At 41.8% G+C, this 22,153-nt stretch overlaps 2 protein-coding genes across 4 annotated transcripts in view; one reads left to right on the top strand and one right to left on the bottom strand.

Annotated features, from left to right (window-relative positions):
• Positions 1-22,153, bottom strand: part of LOC148220230 (guanine nucleotide-binding protein G(q) subunit alpha) — a 250,727-nt gene that overhangs the window by 27,456 nt on the left and 201,118 nt on the right. For all 3 annotated transcript variants that reach the window (XM_088155628.1, XM_088155629.1, XM_088155630.1), the window contains exons 4-5: positions 11,986-12,114; positions 10,894-11,023 (exon numbers count right to left, since the gene is read on the bottom strand). In XM_088155628.1, the coding sequence (XP_088011754.1) occupies positions 10,894-11,023; positions 11,986-12,114 (259 nt within the window). The remainder of the gene's footprint in view (positions 1-10,893; positions 11,024-11,985; positions 12,115-22,153) is intronic.
• Positions 4,834-7,079, top strand: LOC148220232 (syncytin-A-like; the record flags this gene model as incomplete). The annotated part of the gene is made up of 1 exon (XM_088155631.1): positions 4,834-7,079. A coding segment is annotated over one exon (1,275 nt), but the record flags the coding sequence as incomplete, so codon positions are not given.

Below are 22,153 nucleotides of genomic sequence, written 5' to 3'. Positions count from 1 at the left end.
GCCTGCCCTCCAAGCTGCTGCGGGAGCTGGGGGAGGGGTGGAGACCCTGCTGGTTTCAGTGCCGGTGGGGATGGGGGTGGGGGGGGATCAGCTCACAGCCCCTGTGGGACAGATGGTGTCCCCGTGGTGGGGGAGGGTGGGCAACCTCCCGGGCCCAGTGGGGGGGGGTGCCCAGCCCTGGAAGTCAAAACCTGGGAGAAGAATGTATACCATCAGTGGCCCCCGTGGTTTATCTCGGTAGGAGAAATGGCAAGAGAAGTTATCAGCCTTTGTCCTATCAAGATAAAAAGGAAATTTGTAAAGTACAGAGAGAATTTGGCAGAAATAGTGAAATTTTTAAAGGCATGATGAGAGCCACCTTTAGCTCAAATGAACTAGTTCCAAATGATATCAAGGATCTTTTCTGATGTCTGTTAACTCCCTCAGAATATGATCTATGGGAAAGTCTGTGGAAAAGATCTTTGAAAGTGCTTTTACAAGAGCTTTTACAAAGCTCTGAGGATGCGAAAGATGCTGATGATAATGACATAACATATGAACACCTATGTGGGGAAGGTGATTGGCATTGCCCTGAGAAACAAACCAGAGTACTATCCAAGTCTGTCCTGGAAAAAATATGCAATGTTGCAGAAAAGGCTTTTAATCAATTACCAACAATGGATGCCAAGGGTAGTTATGCTAACATTAAACAGTTTGCTTCTGAGAATTTCTCACAGTTTGTAAATCGTCTTCATGTGCAAGTAGAAAGGCAGGTGCATGATCTGGTGGAACAAGCCGAATTGATTAAGGAGATGGCTCAGAGGAATGCTAATGAAACCTGCCGCAGGGTTATCCTTAGCCTTCCCCTCGAGCCAGCACCTAGCTTAGCACAGATGATAGAAGCCTGCGCCAGGAAAGCAGAACTGCTCAGTGGACACGAGAGAAATCCTGGACTGGCACACCCAAAGACCACGGCAGCTGTGACACCAGGAGCAAAGAAGCAACCAATGTCACCAGAGTAGCTGCAGCACATCATCTGCTTCCAATGCAAGAAGCCAGGACATTTCGCCAGAGACTGTCCACACAACCAGAAAGAGAAGACCAAAAAAAAAAAAAACTAGATCTATAGCACGTACCCACCATTAACACAATAACGCGCAAAGATATAAATACTGTGGACTCCACACTGACAAAAGTCTCTCTCTGAAAAAAAAATGGGGGGAGGATAGAATACAGGGTGTGGGGATGCAGGACAATCAAAATGTCAAATGTTCAATTAACAAGCTTTGGCATCCACAAGGCCGTTTTAGGCTCGTGACTACCAAAGGTTTTCATTTCAGGTCAGCTGATTGGACAGTCATCACAGGTCGTGACGTTAAACCACATGAAACTGGACAGTGAGTATTTTGTTATTGGGGACACAACACACACACACACACACACACACACACACACACACACACACCCCTAGAGATTGAGGTGGTTCCCATGACCATCAAGGGAAGCATAACCTGCCTCATTCTCCTGGAACGCTGTCCTCTACCACCATATTACCTGGTCGAGGGACAAATCCTCGTCCAGGCCATTCCCATTCCAGTGGAGGTCCCAGTAGATGGAAAATCACCTGAAGTCTACTGGGCAGAAGTGGTAGGTGAGGACAAACCTTCTCTGGCATGCAACCTAACCCAGGGATCAGACTATCTCCATGTGGAAGGGGTACTGGACACAGGCGCCGATGTGACTATCATACCCGAGAGGATCTGGCTGTCACATTGGGAGTTACAACCTGTGGCTGGCAAAATCCAAGGTGTAGGAGGAGTAATATTGGCAAAAATATCAAAAAGCATCGTTCAAATTGAAGGATCAGATGGGAAATTGGCCAGTGTCTGTCCATTTGTTACAGACTATAAATGCCCTCTATGGGGGAGAGACACCATGTCCCAGTGGGGAGTGAAATTGATTATTCCTAAGACTCCCCAGGATTTTTAGAGGCGGCCACTGTAGACCGCCCTACCCATAAATTGAAATGGCTAGATGACACCCCAAAGTGGGTAGCACAGTGGTCAATGAGTAAGGAGAAGCTCAAGGAGCTTGAGGAGCTTGTGGAGGAGCAATTGGCCAAAGGCCACATAGAAGAGACAATCAGCCCTTGGAATTTCCCGGTCTTTGTAATAAAGAAGACGGGGAAGGACAAGTGGTGGCTGATCCACGACCTTCAGGAAATAAACAGAGTGATTGAGGCCATGGGGTCACTCCAACCTGGGATGCCTTCCCCAACGATGCTTCCCCAAGATTGGCAATTGGCTGTTCTAGACATCAAAGACTGTTTCTTCCACATTCCCCTACACCCAGAAGTTGCCCCACGGTTCGCCTTCTCGGTTCCTACCATCAATCGAGAAGCCCCAATGAAGTGCTACCACTGGAAAGTCTTGCCGCAGGGAATGAAATGTAGTCCCTTCATCTGCCAGTGGTACATGGCCTCATTGCTGTCCCCAGTGCATGCTCAGAGAAGGGAAGCCGTCATCTTACACTACATGGATGATGTGCTTGTGTGTGCCCCTGATGACTCTATACTCCAATACACACTTGACCTAGTGGTTAAGGTTTTAACCTCTGCTGGATTTCAATTGCAGGAGGACAAAGTCCAAAGGATGCCACCTTGGAAGTACCTGGGCTTGGAAATTACTGCACGGACCATTGTTCCGCAGAAATTGGAAATTAATTGTAATCCAAAACCTTAGCAGATCTCCATTCCTGGTGTGGGTCTTTGAATTGGGTCAGGCCCTGGCTAGGCCTCACTAATGAGGACCTAGAACCTCTCTTCAATTTATTGAAGGGGGAGAGAGAGCTGCTTTCTCCCAGGAAACTGACCCCCAGAGGCAAAGACTGCAATCGAAAAGGTACAAAAGACTTTAGGAGAGAGGCAAGCTCATCGTTTCCAGCCCGAGCTGCCCTTCAAATTCATTGTCCTAGGAAAACTGCCACACTTACACGGGTTGATATTCCAATGGATCGAGGGGCAGAGAGAGTCACTCTTAATCATAGAGTGGGTCTTCCTCTCCCACCAAAGATCCAAAACCATCACTAAGCCACAAGAGCTGATAGCTCAGCTGATTCAGAAAGCAAGGATGAGACTGTATGAACTGGCTGTTTGTGACTTCACATGTATTCACCTCCCAGTGAAACTTTCTGAGGAGTGGAGGAACTCTCCTGAGAGATTGACTAAAGAGATGTTTGAACATTTGCTCCAGAGCAACGCCAGTTTCCAATTATCTCTGGACAGCTATAGGGGACAAATATCAGTCCATGCCCCGTCTCACAAGCTGTTTAATGAGGAATTCCACCTCATTCCTCGTGAGGAGTCGGAGACCACTCAAAGATCTCACAGTGTTCACAGATGCATCCAGGGCTTCCCACAAGTCGGTAATGACTTGGAGAAATCCTCAGACTCAGCATTGGAAAGCTGATGTTGTTTGTGGAGGGATCACCCCAGGTAGCCAAACTGTCAGCAGTTGTTAGAGCCTTTGAGAAGTTCTCGTGGCCAATCAACTTGGTAAAGGACTCAGCCTATGTAGCAGGAGTAGTGTCCAGGGCGGAGCAGGCAGTGCTCAGAGACATCGAGAATGAGCAGCTTTTCAGGTTGCTTTCAAAACTAATTTATTTGATTTCCCATAGAGAACATCCGTTCTATGTGATGCATGTGAGGTCACACACCAATTTGCCAGGCGAAATCGCATCAGGGAATTGTCAGGCAGACTCCCTTGCAACCCCAGCAGAACAAGCAACCCCAGCTGAACCAGAACACCTCCCTGACATCTTTCAACAGGCAAAGCTGAGCCACCAGCAATATCATCAGAATGTGCCAGGTCTGATCCGCCAGTTCCAGCTAACACGGAGTCAGGCTTGAGCCATTGTGGCCACCTGTCCCAGCTGTCAACTCCAGACCATGCCATCAATGGGCATGGGGGTTAACCCCCGAGGTCTTGGCAGTTGTGAGGTATGGCAGACTGACATCACACACATTCCCAGTTTTGGTCACCTCAAATATGTTCATGTAGGCATTGACACATATTCAGGCACAGTCTATGCCTCTGCCCATGCAGGAGAAAGGGCTGTGCACGCCAAACAACACCTAGTGCAAGCCTTTTCAGTGTTGGGGATCCCTAGGGAAATCAAAACTGATAAGGGCCCAGCATATAAGTCCAAGGAGTTCCTGGAATTCTTCCAGCAGTGGGGAGTAGAACATAAAACTGGCACTTCCTACTCCCCCACAGGCCAAGGTGTAGTTGAGCGAGCCAATCAGACGCTCAAGCAGGTCCTGGCTAAACAGAGCAGTTCAACTGCGTGGATGTCTCCACAGCAGAAGCTCTGCAAAGCCATGTTTATTATCAATTTTCTGAATTGTTCATTTGAGAACATGAGTCCACCTGTGGTACGTCACTTTAACAGTGGTAAACAGTTCAAGTTATCCCAACACCCACCAGTCTTGATTAGGGACCCAGAAACCTGGGAAACCAAAGGTCCCTATGAGCTCATTACCTGGGGACGTGGCGTATGCACTCCCTCAGGCAATTCGTGGATTCCCCAAAAGTGGGTGAAACCGTATGTCCCCAAACATCCTGCTCCAACTGAAGGGAACGAGGAGCAAGTGGCTGTGGCTTCGAAAAGAAGACACCGCCGAAAAACGGAAAGGAAATCTTCATAGAGGACAACATTCCAGCAGATAGAGACCTGTAACAGGTTTTATAACGTTTGTCTTTCCTTTTAGAGAAAACCTTCCCTCCACTCAGTCCTGTGATGAACCCCATCCAAGTTGTCTTCTTGTTAACACTGAACAGTCTGACAGCTGCATGAATCGTCCCTCAGCCACATCAAAATATCTGGGTGACCCTGGCACAGACACTCCAACAGGAAAACATATGTCTGTCCACTGCAGCAACAAAAGACCCTATATCCACCTGCCTGGTAGGAGTCCCATTGAAGGCTGGAGAATATTCAGCCAGCTTTGAAACACAGATGCCCAATGAACTTCCCAAGTCACACACCATTTCATTATACAAAAATCGTAGGCAGCAAGCTGTAATGAGTAAGAACCCCATAGAGGAGTTGCTGCCAAGTTTGCCCAAAGCAGCCCAGGAACCCCAAGAATTAGAGCTGTTGGGTTCCTACCCAGCACAATATTGCATTCATTTTATGATCCTCCCAAAACCTTCTCGCTTAAAAGTGTTCCACAACATAATGCAATATTGTGAGGAATTCACTGCCAAAAGCTGGTATAATATTCTAAACCATATTGCAGCTGACACCCCAACTCATTCAACCCCCAAAAGCCTCCCTAGGGGATTGTTCTTGATTTGTGGAGATAAGGCATGGGGAGGGATCCCTTCTCAGCTCTTAGGAGGGCCATGCACCTTCGGGCGGTTGTCCCTGTTGGCACCCAACGAAACCTTAATTAGTGATTGGACTCACAAAAACAAATTGGCTAATAAAATCCAAAAGAGAAGTGCAGACAATTTGGACCCAAACTGTGATTCTGAAATTTTCCATTGGGCCAAGTCAAAAAGAATTGCTGTGTCCCTGTTTCTTCCATGGGTCTCTGCAGCCAAAGCTCTGGGTGAATTGGGCCACCTAGAGTGTTGGCTAGTCAAACAGGCAAACTTAACATCCACTGCCATCAGCTCCCTCCTAGAAGACGAGGAAATTACCAGGCAGGCCACACTACAAAATCGTGCTGCTATAGATTTTCTCCTACTGCTGCATGGACATGAGTGCCAGGAATTTGAAGGACTTTGCTGCATGAACCTAACCTTGAGAGCTCCTAACATCCACGCTGCCCTCCGAAGCATGAACAGCTTGATTGGACAAGTGAAGCAAGAATCTGAGGATTGGTTCAATGAACTGTTGAAAGGCTGGGGACTCACAGGGTGGTGGACTTCCATAGTTAAAACAATTTTGTTAATTTTTATTATTCTTTTCCTTGTAATAATGGCGTTCGGGGTCCTACGTCACTTGGTTTTCAAGGCTATTAATGGTCTCATTCCTTCTACCTCAGTAGTCAATCACATAGAGATGAAAAACCTAGAACAATCTAAGTCTCCCACTAACTGCAAGTGGTGGGCAAGATCATAATTTGAATCAAGATGAGCCTAATATCCTTCCTTCAACTTTGTGTGGTTACTGCGCTGCAAAGAGAGAGAAAGGACAGTAACACACACGGACCTCTTTTTGGGAAAAAAGTCCAACTTTATTGTACGGGCATCCCGTATTTAAAGTGTGTTACATGCAGCTAGGACAGGACAGTAGTTCATTGGACGATTGGGACAAACATCCCCTGGGACAGCATGTCCGGATGTCCCATGGGAAAGACACCAGGTGTTAATCTTCATTATGAATTCCCTTCTGTTTTTCACCAAGTTATCACTCTGGGAGACTACCTCCCTTAACTGAAGCTGTAGTCAGCTTGTCAGCCTGGGAATGGACCTGAGAGACAGGAGAAATCCAGGCCTGAAAGGAATTGCCAAGCTGCAATTTCCTAGCTCTCTAAATGTGTGTGTCCACAACTTTGTTAAACGAAAAAACAGGGAGATGATGTAACTCACTAGATGTATTGAAAATGGTAGATTCCGTGACCCCTATAGTGTCCTGTGGTCTGGTCCCTCTCCCCTCTGGCTATGCTTAATTGGCCGAGATCCAATTTCTTCCCGCCCCCTTACAGACCCTAGAAAAGACCTATATCCCCTGACCTTGCCCTCTCTTCGCTTCTGGAAGCCCACAAGAAATAAACCTCAGATTCTCCCCAGGGGGGAAAGAGCCTCTTTTGTTATCTTTTATGCACCTCCATGTAGTGGATCCCAGAGGCTTCTTCCTAACATCTGAGCAATTTGGGAACTAGGGTGAAGTCTCAGGGACAGCTACACTTGAAAACAGTTGTGGGGAAAACTGAGTCGAGGGGAAGGACTTTTACACAGTGATCAGATTTCCATTCTCCTGGGTGGCTTATTCACTGTGACATTGAAGCCACAAGACAACTGTTTTCTTGTGGAGAAGTCTCCATAGCATGACGAGACTCCTCTCCCTGAATGAACTGGAGAAAGACTATTTTAGAGATGGTAAACTGACTGATTTGTTTCTGTACGTTGTCAGTGTGAAAGAAAAGAGGATGTGAGGGAAGAAGTGTTCTGAAGGTTTTATTCTGATTCTTATTATTTTTTCTTTTAGTTTCTGCTAATAAAGTTTTTCTTTATACCTTATAAAGTTTGAGCCTGCTTTGCCTTCCTCCTAACCCTATCTCACAGAAAGAAATGAGTAAATAATTCTAGTTTGTGCACTGGCAGTTTGGCCAGCACTAAACCCACCACAATCTGTGAACCAAGGTTTTCCTGTGGTAGGAATGCTGGTATTAGTGGAATTGTGGTGCTGTGCACCTAAAATTTTTGTTAGATATTACTCTGTTTAGGCTAGTCTCTCAAACACTGACTACCGACGGTCACTTTGGTAATTCATGGATCAGAATTCTATGCCCTTCAAAACATTATGGGCTATCATCTGTCCCATGATAAATCATGCAGCAGCATCCATCCTACATCATGCAAACCTACCATGCCAATATTGACAGTTGCCTGAAAGACACCACTTGCTGCTGTGACCTTATCAAAATAGGTGCCCCTGGCCTATACTGGCTGTGCAGCAGCTGTGCTATGAAAATTCTCCCATGGAGAGAGAAAGGAGGTCTGTGCACCTAGACTAATAATGCCTGCAATGCATGTTGAAGTAAACCTCTTCAGGACCCATGTCCATAATTATCCTGGTGCCCTGCGACATTGGTGTGGTTTTAACCCTTTAGTCGAATGAGGATGCATATTTCACCAGTTTCCCTGGACCCTCCTTCCTTGTCTAGGGGGTCTCTGAGCTGGAGAAAGCAATCATCAATCTCTCTGCTACTCTGGAAAATATAGAAAATATAACAATTGATGCTATCCAAGCACTGCAGTAAGAAGCTGCTCAAGTACCACAGACTACTGTTCAAACCCACTAGCTTCAGAGTACTTGACAGCTACACTAGATGGCTTTTGCACATTAGTAAATACTACCTGCTGTGTCTTTGTCAGACAAGATCTATGCATTGAGACTGACGTTAGGAAAATCCAGGAACAACTAAAGCCCTTGTACCAGGTAGCAACTGAAGATATTGATTGGGGAAATTGCAAATTGTGGTCATGGCTTACCTCTTGGTTCCCAGATCTCTGAGCATCTGTCAAAATATTTTGGCTGTACATTTTGTAATTATCTACTTTATTGTCATTATTTATGTTTTGTTTCATATCAATGGATGGGGCTGTGGACTGTGTTGGAAAACATTTTCCAGTCATGTCAAGCCACTCCCTGACTGAGGTTGGGGCCACTAGATAGAAACAAAAGCTGGTTGTAGTCTCTTTCACATCCTCTGCAATCCTCACAGCAATTGGGAAAATGCAGTAGCCATTGTGGCAGGACATCCCCCCTCTACCCCAAAAAAGCTTATCTGCTCTGTCCATCAGCTGGTGCATAGCTCCAGACATTGTCCTCCCTCATATGAATTACTGAGGGAGGTGAGATCCCCAGTTGATAATAAACATCCCTTGCCTTGAGAGCGAGATGTAGAGATAAGTCAGGAATCCTTGACTGAAAGGCACTACTTTTATAACTATAAAAACTACACAAACTTTCATGGAGGCAGAAGTCTCCTACACACTCCCTGGAAATGCATAAGACTTCTTCCCAAAGCTTGGACACATCTTCATGGTTACTTTTCCAGAAATTGAGAGGAAAGGATCCTATGTGTGTCCCATCAGAAATTGGATGGTAAGATTCATTGAATCCTAATCTATACTATACTATATGTAATAATAGATACCTCACTTGTGCACTGTATTGTTTATTTACTAGTAGTGTTTCTTTTGTTTATCCTGTATAGTAAGTAATCTGTTAAAGTCTTGTATCTGTTAAATTTGTCTTTTAAATAAATAATTCATTTTGTAATAGACCTAATCAGCCATGATTAAGAACCCACTAGCAAGAGCGATCTGGGTTGCAGGCCACCCCAAACAGAGCTACTGTCAGAAATCTGAGTCAAAGGCAGGACTTGTTTAAGCTCTCCTCTCCATTCATAACAGTAATTATCTCCCAGATGCCTGCACAACTGATACTTGATAGAGGTACAGTACCTGTCTCATGATACACCACCTTTCAACCTCTGACTGTATAACATACCCTGTAGGTGTTGGAATATCAACCTCACCTAGATTTTTATATAACTAACAACCCATCAAAATAACACCCTTGCCTATAACTCCATGTCAAGTGATGATTTGAGAGAATTACAGGGTGGAAGTGACATCTTGCCTTCTGACACCCTCTCCCTTAAACAATATTGGTATCTTAGACAGTCTGCCAACACTCTACCCCTGACCTACATTGTCACAACTCTTTTCCACATTTAAAAGATATTTGCATGATTGGCTGTTTCTGCCAGATGACCCAGACACCAAATGTCCCTGGCAGTCCACCAGAGCCATGGCATTGCTTATGATCCTGTACTCACTATAGGTGATTGGGTGAGTTGCTATATGGGGGAATTGTTGTTCATCTTTCTTACTTCCTCAATAAAGCTTTGTTTTATAATGTATTGTCAGACTCCATTACTGTTTGGACCACAACATCAAATATATGTCTTACAAAACAAAATAAAAGCATTCTGATACCTGCCAAGTTAAAAAAAATTGCAAAAATAAATGAGAAGATATATTCACTATATAAGCAACTGACATTTTTTTCTTTGTAGCAGTTGTACTTTTTGTCTGATGATATAAAGACTGTAATGAGATTTCTTTCTTTTATGGGAAAAATATAAATTTAAAAGCTTTCAGAACTCCTAGTCTTTTTTGAAAAAATTAATATTGAAAAAATTGAGAATATAATCATGACTGCCCTGGGATATCTGTTTTACCTTGGTATGTCAACCGTTCTCTTAAATAATGAAATCAACATATATATACAGTCATGAAAAACATTAAAATGTTTTCTTTTTTTCACCTAAATTTTGTAAATGAACGCTAAAAACTTGCATAAAACAGTGCTGGTTTGTAACTCAAGTAAGTTTGATGAATAATGGGAATAGTCTTTATGAAAGAAAAATTCCAATTATTAAATTTCCCCCCTACTTTTTAAAACTGTATACAAAACACTGAGTACTCCTGCACTTCTCCTACTGCATGTATCACTACCCATGAGTTTTTTACTTCTGTTATTCTTTGAAATAGCAACACAAGTAGGAAATATAAGCCAATATAAATCCTATACTTTAAGTCAATGGAATGAAGTTTACTACTTTAGGGTCTGTTCTAGCAAAGAACCTATGAATTTTGTTTTAATTCCAATTGTATTTTTATGGCTCTCTACACAACATTAACCATGCCAATAGTTAAAATAAGAACATTTCTCTACAGTCAGCTATTCCACCTTTAACACAAAATAGATGGGTTCCACTGACCTTCCATGGAAGAGATCAGTTTGTGTCATATTATTTGAGGATTAGCATTTTAATCCATGTAGAACTTCTTGTTTCATTCCATGCAGTTGCATACAACTGGTAGACATTTGGAAAACAACCAGGACTGGACAAGCCAGTCAGCTTTGAAAATGTCTTAAAAGGACTAGTAACCTTCTGTTTTGCTGTTTAGCATGAAGTATTCAATCTATCATTACACTTTACTGGTCTAAAAAATTTAATATCCAAATAAACATGTAAAAATACACACACACACCAAAGCTCTCTACAAACTTGTGTTTTAATCAATTTGCAAATAAAATTTAAAATTAATTTTAGGGAAAGTATTTTTTCTTAAAAACTGGTGATTTATGCTAATGCTTGCTTACCTCATTGTCGGATTCCACAAGCACTTGATCATATTCACTAAGAGCTACTAGGAACATGATAGATGTGACATTTTCAAAGCAATGTATCCATTTTCTTCTTTCCGATCGTTGGCCTCCTACATCCACCATTCTGCAAAATTAACAATGATGACATCAACTCCACAAATACCTTTGCAGATAAACATACAAACACATGAAACACTGAATTCAATAATTTAGTTGAAAACAATTTGGTTCTTCTTGAAACTGTTACGATTCATATTAAAGACTAATGGAATGTGTTGTAAATAAATAAGTTATCATATTTGCTTTTTAGTTCAACGTGCTTTCTGAATTTGAATTATTATGGGTCTCAAAGCCCTCAAATTTCTGTTATTCAAAACACTTATGATTCTGAGTCATGATTTTAGAATGTATGCTCTGTATATTCAGCAGAAACACTTCCACAGAATTAAGTTGATGGCCTGCCATTTACCCAAGAAATTGACAGTCAAAATTCCAAACTTGACAAGGCTGCCTAATTTTAAGAGTATAAATAGAATATAATCTGTATTTACTGAGTTTGTCAATAACCAAAATAAAAACTCGAATTTGCTGGCAGAGTGTACACCAAATTTATTATGGATCTCAATGTAACTAGACACTCGGGTGTCTAACTTGTAACTGCATAGTTATTCTTCAGCAATTGTATTTGCTCTCAGAATGAGCTGAAGGGAAAATTATTTGTAGGAATGGCATTAAATTTGCAAAATATCACTTCTCTATAAAAATTAAGTACAGAAGTGGTACCTTTCCATGTTGCAATTATTCATAATAGAACATTTTTATTAATTTTATTGAAAAATTGCTTCCAGTTTTCTATCAATAATAACTGCCTTCAGAAAAAGACAAATATGTCTCTCATCCTCTTGACACCTTTAACAACAGCTGCTAATCATATATGGACAAAAACATGAAAATAAAATTAACACCAAGCTCAAATTTTAAAAACATTAAATAATGTGTAGATTTAACCAATATCCTATATATGGTATTACTAATATAAAAGGAAACAAAAGAAACAAAACAAATGAGTGTTAAACTTTTTTCTACCTGAAAATGACGCTTTGTAAGTCAAATGGATATTCAATGATCCCTGTTGTTGGGACTCGAACTCTAAGCACATCTTGCTGAGTTGGCAGATAGGCCGAATCTGCTATGCGGTCCAAGTCATTAAGGTAACTATAGATGGGAAGAAACAACAGGAATGCAAGACAGTGAGACCATAATCCCACTGAGGAAAACAGAAAGGTAGTCTTGGGAAAAGAAATGAGGTGTGGGATAGGAAGAAGTACAACAGAAAAAAAAGCAGTAATGATATAAAAGAGGAAAGGTAATGAAAAGGAGTGCTCCATTCTCTCTCTCCTTTTTATTATAATTATTTTTATAATTATTATTATTAATGTTATTATTATTATATTTTACTTTGTTTCAATTATTAAACTGTTCTTATCTGAACCCATGGGTTTTGCTTTTTTCTCCCCGATTCTCCTCCCTATATCACTGGGAGAGGGAGAAAGCAGGGGAGTGAGTGAGCTGCTGCATTGTACTTAGTTGCTGGCAGTAGATATAACTTTTGATTATTTTATCAACTTAGAGGGAATTAAACATGTTTCTGACAATCAGTCTGAAAGCTTTGTCTGCATCAGCAATACCCAAATTCATTCAAAACTCTAAAATCAATAAAATCTCTTTATCTCTTTAAAGCTCATGTTTCCTCTGATCCAAAATAATATAATTATTATTTTTTAAAACATCATCAGTGGGTAAGTGTGTGTATCATAAGGATTGTCACCAGGGTATTTCTGCTCTACTGCACCCACTGCTTTGTATCACATCTGAATATTTTGGAATATAGCAGAAATTAATTGTTTCTCATTAGTAGTGTACAATCTTTCCCAAAATGCCAGTAGAACAAATTAACAGACATGCTCAATACCATTAAAAGGACTTTTGTATTAACTGTGTAAGAGTATACTTTTATTTTTCTAGAACTGCATAAACATTTTCCATTAGGAGGAATGGGGTAATTTTTTTAAAGTAACTGATTGGGTTGACAGACTATTTCAAAATGTTGAGCAGGAATATGGAAAGTATAAATGAATAAAAGTGAATATTTACATAAAAAGGAAAATATGACTAGAATACTATTTATAACCTAAATACACACTACCAGCACACACACGATTTTCAAATATTATCATAGGTGTTACAGTAATACAGAACATTTAGAATTTTATTTTTTCTTTAGAAAAATGTGGAATAGTTCCAGTTGGAAGAGACCTACAATGATCATGCAGTCCAACTGCCTGACCACTTCACTGCTCACCAAAACTGAAAGCATATTATTAAGGACATTGTCCCAATGCCTCTTAAACACTGACAGGCTTGGGGCATCAGCCACCTCTCTAGGAAGCCTCTTCCAGTGTTTGACCACCCTCTCAGTAAATAAATGTTTCCTTATCTGAACCTCCCCTGATGCAACTTTGAACCATTCCTACACATCCTGTCAGTGGATTCCAGAGAGAAGAGCTCAGCACCTCCCTCTCCATGTCTCTTCCTCAGGAAGCTGCAGAGAGCCATGAGATCACCCCTCAGCCTCCTTTTCTTCAAACTAGACAAACCCAGAGTCCTCAGCTGCTCCTCACAGGATATGCCTTCCAGCCCTTTCACCAGCTTGGTGATCCTGCTCTGGCCACATTCAAGGACCTTCACATTGTTTTTTAATTGTGGGCCCCAGAACTGCACACAGCACTCAAATTGAGGCCCCACCTTTGATAACCCTTTGATAAAGGGTTTCATCATGGTTTTGGTTTATCATAGTTTATAAGTCTTTATTATTGCAGTGAATTATATTCAAGGCTTCATATCAAAAGAATTGGATCAATGAGTTGAGTGGATCAATTGGTGATGTAAATGTTTTTCTCTGAGTTCATTAAGAGAGTGAGAATATCTCTGAGTTAGCCAGTCCAGCATGGGAGAAGCATATACATGGCTAAGCTCAACATAGAGTATAAGAACTGAACAACTAGCAGAAGAATTTTGAGGTGAGCAACAGGCTTGAATTGGTTTCAATCTATATATTCCCTCCTGACACCTGAGGATGCCTAGCATCCTGACAGTGAGCATATAAAAGAGAACAGTAATGACAATCACACTGGTATTGTCTCTGGCACAAGCAGCAACTTTAAATAAAAACATCAAAACATCAAACACCTTTTCCAACTGCAACTGTGCAGGCCAAATCCTCACTCCAGCTGCTTCTAATCACACCTTTTTCCAAAAGTCAGTCCATGCTTAAGTCTTGCTCTTGTGCAATGTCTCCATGATCTATTGCTGTGAAAATTATTTGAAATAGCAAAGAAACACTATGGAAATTGCTCAAATTAAGACAGCTTGTTTGACTGATACAGACTGGGGTGTGGGAAGTCTGTAGTCTTCAGCAGGGAAGCAGGATGGAGTTACCTCTTCCACTAGTTTATTTGCAACCAGGAGAGGACTTGTGAAGGCATTTAATTTAAATGATACATAGCAAAATAATAGGGTTACATGAAATGTCTTGAGAATCTCTGAATTCAGACTACTCTGGATGAAGAGTAAAAATGAACACTATCAGAAAACGAATATTTTTATTTAGTTTTTGCATCATTACTTATTAAAGACACAATTCACTATGGCTTTTAAAGCACTCATCTACTGCAGTTCTAATCAAACTAATGACAAATACAGTACTCACGTGAGAAAATGTGCTGTCCTGGTTTAAGACAATTTAAAGGGGAACAGTCTAAAATGAATTCTTTCCATTTGTTTTAACCAAACCCGTTCCACCAATAAGAAGTGAAATACAAATAGATATAAGTGGAAAAAATAACAGTTTACTAACAAGCAAAACTGCAACAGGCAAAAAAACCCAGTAAATAATCACTAGATACAAAATTGCTAAATCTCACAAATCCCAGAGAACAGAGACACCCAAAATGGTGGAAATTCCCTTTCCAAAATGGCTCCTGCCATTGGCAACCACATGTAAGGAGACAAAGGGAAAATGGCATCTGCCCCTTCCCCCAAGATGGCAGCCTTCACAGGTGACCGCACAGTCTGGGAGACATGAGGGAAGGATGGCGGAAAACCCTCCTGGGAAGGTAGGATCTTGCAGAGCAGTTCTAGTAGCAGATGAAGACTTGCCAGCATGTGTGTGGAGTAAGCACCACCTCCTGCTGCTTCCTCCTGCCACCCGCTGGACTCTGCTGGTGTTGGTGCTGCTGTCCTCCACACTGCAGGTGTGTTGGGGGAAAATAACTGGTCTGTTGGCACCGATGTAGGGTGACTTGGCCCCAGGGACTGTGGCTCGCTTTGCAAAGTTCACTCCGAAACAGCTTTTGATTGCAAAATGCAGTTTTGCTGAGTGGCTACTTTTGCAAGGCCAGGAAAAAAAAAAAAAAAAAAGCCCAAAACAACCCCCTCAAAAGTGGAGCCTTCATCTTCAGCAAATGCCGCCATGAGAGAGAGACAGAGAGACATCTCTGCTTCCAGGCTTCAACCTAAAAAAGGACCATGGCAAAGTTTCCCCTCTCCCGCCCCTCCAGTTCTGTTTTCTGGCTGCAGGGTCTTAAAGAGACAGTAACAATTTTTTGGCACACATAGATATAGAGTACAATAGCACTTTGGGTTACCTCTGACATGCACATTAAAATTTTAATCACATAACAGGCATGCATAAGGGATTTTAGGATATGGGTCTAACTAAAAAGAGACAACATCCAAATAAAATCACAAGTCCTTAGAAGCTTTACCACATGCATGCATGCACAAATTCTACAATCAGATTTTGTGACACAAATGCTAGTTCAGTATACACAGGAAGTTGCTACACACATGCACTCTTTCAAACAAACAAGGAAATTGTCATAAACATGGACTTTCACAAAAAGCGTTGCCAACAATTGGCAAAATCAGATGTTTTATTAGTTTATTAACTTCAACATTTAAAATTATATTAAAGATACAGATCTTGGAAACATCCTGGCCATTGTCTTAAAGTGGAGTCCAAAACCAGATGATCACTCTTAGTACTGAGGAGTCAGTTATACAGCTGGCAGCAACCGTGCAAACAATTTAGGGCAGAACTACATGGCACTAGGATTTTATTTTTACCACCTGCTAAGAAATATCTTATTTTGATGAGACGTATTGTAGGTATGACCTCTCACCCAAATGGTATGTACTCAGCTAAGCATTATACAAAGGAACAAAACAAAACAAAACAAACAAACAAAAAAAAAGAAAATGGCATAAAATTACTTTTTAAAAACCCCAGTAACATAGCACTGCATAAATTTATACTACAGACCAAGTCTAAGAAGCTAATTATAGCTATAATTACTTTACTTTTGTAAAATTAATTTGAATGGCTGCTGAGGTAATGTTGCTATCACAACAGGCAGAAGGTGCATTACCAAACTAATGTGTATGTAACATGCTGCTGACAGTAGCTATTTCTTAACATCAGAAAAAACTGATGCATACTTGTGATCTGCAAACTAACCAATCAGAAATAGAAGAAAACCTTTTGTTTCCTAGTCAGTGTTGAGAAAGAAGCACTTACTATTAATGAATTATATATTCCCTGTGGCAAGGGCCAAAACTGCAACTTGCCTTCAAAGAAGTTACCAGGCTATGAAGGTGCTAATAATACCCTTGAAAGACTTTCAAAGGAACTATTTTTCCATATTGTAAAAAGAAAAATAATGTGATAATAGGAATAGACTAATTAGCTTTGCATTTTACCATATTTTTTCATCTAGAAATCAGACAAAGAAGTGAAAAGACTCCTAAACTTAATAAAAAATCTGATAAGGATAGAACAGAACAACATTTTACTCTTACCAAATAAAGGGAACAATGTAGACTTGGAGAAGTAGAAAATGGTTAACAAAACAGGAGTCATGCAAAACATGCTTACTCAAGAGCTGGGGTCAAGGAATGGCCACCTAGAAATTAGGACACTGAACACTGAAGACCACCAACGAAGACCCCAAAAGACCATATAAGGACTTCCAATAAGGGATGCGACTATGTAAAATAAAGTAATACATATAGATCAAGTAAGTGGAGATAGCTAATGAATATGTAACCAGTGTGTATGAGAAAAACTCTGTCTGATGCTCAGCGTGCTCAATTAGAGGAAGGATCCTCCGAGTAATGAGTGCTGCAATAAAGAATGTCTGCTTTCTAATACTCAAAACTGTGTTAGCAAGTTTCTGTCTGACTGATTGCGGTATCAAAAGAAGAGTAGTTTTAACTAATAACACTCTTCATGAATATGGTTAATATAACCCTATTCACCATAACCTTGTAATTCAGCATTCAACTTTGAAAGGAATTAGAGAGATTTGTCTTTATAAACAAACTATGGGTCTGCTGATAAATAAAGTTAGATACGGAGAGATTAAAGAAACAATGGGAAGAACCATAAATTCCATAAGAATTCCACTGATTGACACAAGAAAGAGAAAAAGGGGCATATACATTAGAAGGGGGGTTGTATTAAGCCATTCGGGAAGTCTGTACCTCTCAAGTACCTCAGTCATTGGGGAAAGAGAGAGGGAAATGCGGACAGGAAATTAGGATAAAAAGGAGGCTGTATCCTCTAACAATTTGAGAGACCCCATGGGAAAATGCCCCATGGCCTGTCCCTTTATTCGAATAAAGTTACAGGATTCCTCCATCTCTTTTTTGGACACAAACCTCTGCTCTTTGTGGATTAATTTTCTTGACAGCTTGTCCTGGGGTGACTTTGTGATGTTGAATTGTATCCCCATTCATCTTTCTAGCCCAGAAACAAGTTTTGTGCCTTTAAGGCTGTATTTAAAAGTGAAGGGGAGGGGAAGAAGTGGTGGAATGTCTGAGGCGGTTGTTTTCAAAACACAGAGATAGGAGTTCCATCGTCTAGTCTTCCTGGACTGTGTCGCCGTGGTGGACAATGAGAGAGCTCTGCTTTGCTTTTAGTTAGTTTCTGACTAACTGAAGCAGAGAAGTTCCCTGGAAAGGTTTTTTCTTTTTTTTCCTGGAATTATTTGAACTTGCTCTGGACTGGGAACCCAGGAGACACACCAGGAGCTTGCATCTGTGGCCCACTGGGGCCTGGACTGGGCAGCAGCATTTTCCAGCGCTGGAGGGACTGAGAACAGACTGAGCTGAGCTATCACCCACAGGAGAGAGACTTTCTGAATTTGTCATCTCTTCAGAGGGGCAAGAGGTTTTGTTGTTCAGTATTGTTCTGGTTTTTTTTGTGTGCTGGGCAGTGCTTTGCCTGTTGAATAAACAGTTTTTTTCCACTTCTCTCTGAGGAAATTTCTTTCCAAACCGGTTGGGGAGGGGCCACTTGGGTTTGCTTCCGGAGGGGAGCCCTTTGGAGGTTTTCTCGAAATTTGCCGTAAACCAGGACACAGTTTTAATTAAAATCCCTAATTATGCCACCTAATGAAGACTGGCCGTCTAAACATATCTGAATTTACTTTCAATAAATGAACTTCTGAAATATTTTCAACATAAACAAACATGGGACAGGCACTTCAAACAAGCACCCACCTCTATCCATGAATTGCTATTTTTCAGTATCTTTGAGGTCACATTTCTGTTGGAAATAGTCACATGATATATTAGCATTTTCTTGAGATTAATTCAATCAGATGAACTGTCACCCAGTGAGCCTCATCTCTGTGCCCAGGAAGATCATGGAAGAGATTATCCTAGAAGATGTGTCAAAAAACATGGAAGACAGAGGTGATTAGAGAGAGCTAACATGGTTTCACAAAGGGCAGTGGGTCAATGTCCAAATGGAAACCTGTAAAAAGTGGTGTCCCTCAGGGGTCCATATTGGGACCTTTAGTGTTCAATACCTTTATTAATGACATAGTGGGATTGAGTGCACTCTCAGGAAGTTTGCAGACGACATCACGTTGAATGGTGTAGTTGATAGACTTCAGAGAAGGGATACCATCTTGATGGCTGAGGACAGTCTCCATCCTTTGCTGGATGCAGAGAATACCATAGTATCAGGGGATGAGGAAAAGGCAGAGGTACTTTAAGCCTTCTTTGCCTCAGTCTTTAATACCAAAACCAGTTGTCTTTAGGATACCCAGCTCGCAGGGCAGTGGGACCAGATGATCTTTACATCTTTTTCAATCCAAAGCATTCTATGATTCTATGAATTTCTGTAACTCTCATCTCAATTTAGTATATAGTCCAATTAATCAAGAGAAGGCACTAAGGGATGGGCAGAGGTAGATATCTATAGCCTTCATCTATTTCTAAGACTCCTTTTCCTTTCCAAGGCCAAGAATGTTTCATTTAGGAATACTGCCCAGTACCTCTTCCCAAACTCAGGCTATCTGGTGGAGAGAGATACTAAATTAATATTCACTGGCATGTTAATAAACCTCACGCTTAGACGAAAGTCCTTATGAACACAGAAGAAATTCTTGGGGGATATACTGCCTCTGAAATGCACTTCTTACGAGAAGGAATGCGACTGGCACCACACTAGAAAGCCTCCAAGAAAAATCTCTACACATAAAATAAATTTGTTGAGATAAAACTGATTATTCACACTAATAAAAGGGTTAATCTAAGACTAGTAAAGATGACTTGTTACAACATAGTCAGCAATTAGACCTTTTCTTAATCTATATGAGGAGAGTGGGAGTACAGGGGAAGAAAGGGAGAAAACCCAAGAAATTAAGTTTACCATTTAACAGAAAGTTTGTTCAGGAGATTACAGGGAGGAGGTAAGTAGGTTAAGCAGCATCAAGGAGTCTAAGGAGATCGACTACTGGAATTGCACCCTACCTTCCCTGGGATAGTCTTGTCTGGAAGACAGGACACATGATATGGAGGATTTGCTATGTTCTCTCCACCTGACAGAATGCAGTGACTTAAGGGATGGGGGTGGTGGCAACAAGTGTGACGCAACAGGAGCATCTCCTCTGTGACTACCTCATCTTCCCAGGTGTCCTTGTACAATAGGTATGAAGGTCTGCAAGTGGAACCAAACAATGATGAGGATGATGGTCCATCTATGTTGGCATTGGCAAGGTTAAGTTGGCCTATGCACCATATCCAAACCACTTACATAAAAAAAAAAAAAAAAAAAAGGCAGGTTATTTTCATAGCAGACTCTCTTTTGTGGGGAATGAAAGGTCCTATGTTTTCCTTTGTCCTTCCAGTTGCAGGGAATGATGAGGAAAGAAACAGGAAGAGGCATCTGATCGACACCTGGCTTCATGACTGATGCCATGAACAGAATTTTGGGTTTTTAATCACAGGTCAGTCCATATGACTCTAGGCCTGCTGGTGTCAAATGGGATACATCTTTCTCAAAAGGGAAAAAGGATATTTTTGCAAGAGTTAGTAGGGCTCATTGTAAGAGCTTTAAATTAAATTTGAAGAGGTAAAGGGATAAAACCAGGCTTGTTATAGATAAGCCTGTGAGAGGAATGTTGAATTTGTCTTTACAAATGAGTTGTGGATCAGCCTGTAGATAAGGCTAGCACTGAGAGATAAAAGAAACAATGGGATGGATTCCACTGATTGATGAATGGAAAGAGATATTTGCCTTTACAAACAAACTGTAGGGCTGCTGATAAATGAAATTGGATATCGAAAGATGAAAGAAGCAACGGGGGGAAAACTATGAATTCTATAAGAATTAAAAATTAAAAGGGAGGGTTATACATTAGAGGGGAATTTCAGGTATCAGGCGTTCCGGGAAGTCTGTGCCTCTCAAGTACCTCAGCCAATGGGGAAAGAGAGAGGGAAATGCGGCCGGGAAAATAGGATAAAAAGGAGGCTGCGTCCTCCAAAAATTTGAGAGATCCCAGGGGAATGTCCCATGGCCTCTCCCTTTATTCGAATAAAGCAAAAAGGACTCCTCTGTCTCCTTTTTGGACATAAACCTCTGGTGTTTGTGGATTAATTTTCCTGACAATTTGGGGGCTCGTCCGGGATCTTTCCACCGTCCGGGGCGGCAGGCGGCGAGCGGAGCTGAAGGCGCGCCTCACCCAGTTTCGGTGATCAGCTCCCCTTGGTGCCGGCTGGCACCGGGCGATTGATTGGGTTCCCGAGACTGTCCAGGAGACAGACGAGTGGCGGACCAGGGGGGTCCGTGAAGAGTCCGCAGGGAAGGACCACTGAAAATCTCACCGGTGAGTAAAATGGGATCTTCGGGGAGCAAACCTGGGAGGGCACCCATGGAGGGTAGCACAGGTAAACCTGAGAGGGCACCCATGGAGGGTAGCACAGGTAAAACGGGGCATCCAGAGCGAAGGGGCCGCGGGAAATGGGATGACGATCCCATAATACCCCCGGAGAGTCCCTTGGGGTGAATGCTGAGGTCTTGGGAAAGATTGTATATTCACCCAGAAGTAACTATGGAAATTATGGTAAAATATTGTTATTTTGTGTGGCCAGAGTATAAGTTGGCAAGGGGACTTATATGGCTACTTATGGAACAGATAAAATTCATTTGTGTCGAATTTTGTGAAGGTATTTAGAGGAAAGTGGTGAGGATTAGAATGTTTTTCAGCACCTTCCCCCGTCTTGTCCTCCAGTGTTGCCAGCTGCAGGTCGTCTGTATCCTCAACTTTCAGAGCAAGGGGATCAGGAAAATGTTATTCCTACAGCCCCACCTGAGAAGGATAATGGTGTAGGGGGAGGGGAGCAGCATGTTGTATCACCCCTCAGAACTAGAAGAGGAACTCAGTTTAGGGCATCAGAAGCCCCCCAAGAGACAGGGGTACACCAGATGCCACTCTGTCAAGTTCCTTTGGGGGGTCAAGGGGGAGGATTTGGGTTTGTAATTGTACCACTCACTACCCAGGATATAAGAGGGTTGAAAAAAGAATTACCCCCATATTTGGATGATCCCATAGGGGTGGGGGAAAAGATAGAGGAATATTTGGGAAATGCGGATTATACATGGAAGGATTGGGATTTTCTTTTGGGAATTTTGTTTGGGTCATCAGAGAAACGAATGATTTTGCAGAAAGCTCGGCAGCTGTGGGAGGATGAACACCCACAAGCAGCAGGGGGGGCTGGACCCAATGCACCTACGGTGGATGATGCCATCCCCCAGGCAGACCCCCAGTGGGACCCAAATAACCAGGCCAGTCTGGCTCGCCTTTTCGATTACCGTGCTTATTTGATCAGGGCAATCAAGTCT

This window comes from Sturnus vulgaris, chromosome W (assembly GCF_052056855.1).
Source record: "Sturnus vulgaris isolate bStuVul1 chromosome W, bStuVul1.hap1, whole genome shotgun sequence".
Taxonomy (NCBI): domain Eukaryota; kingdom Metazoa; phylum Chordata; class Aves; order Passeriformes; family Sturnidae; genus Sturnus; species Sturnus vulgaris.
Note: the sequence above shows the minus strand (reverse complement) of the source record. Positions and strands in the feature narration are given on the sequence as shown.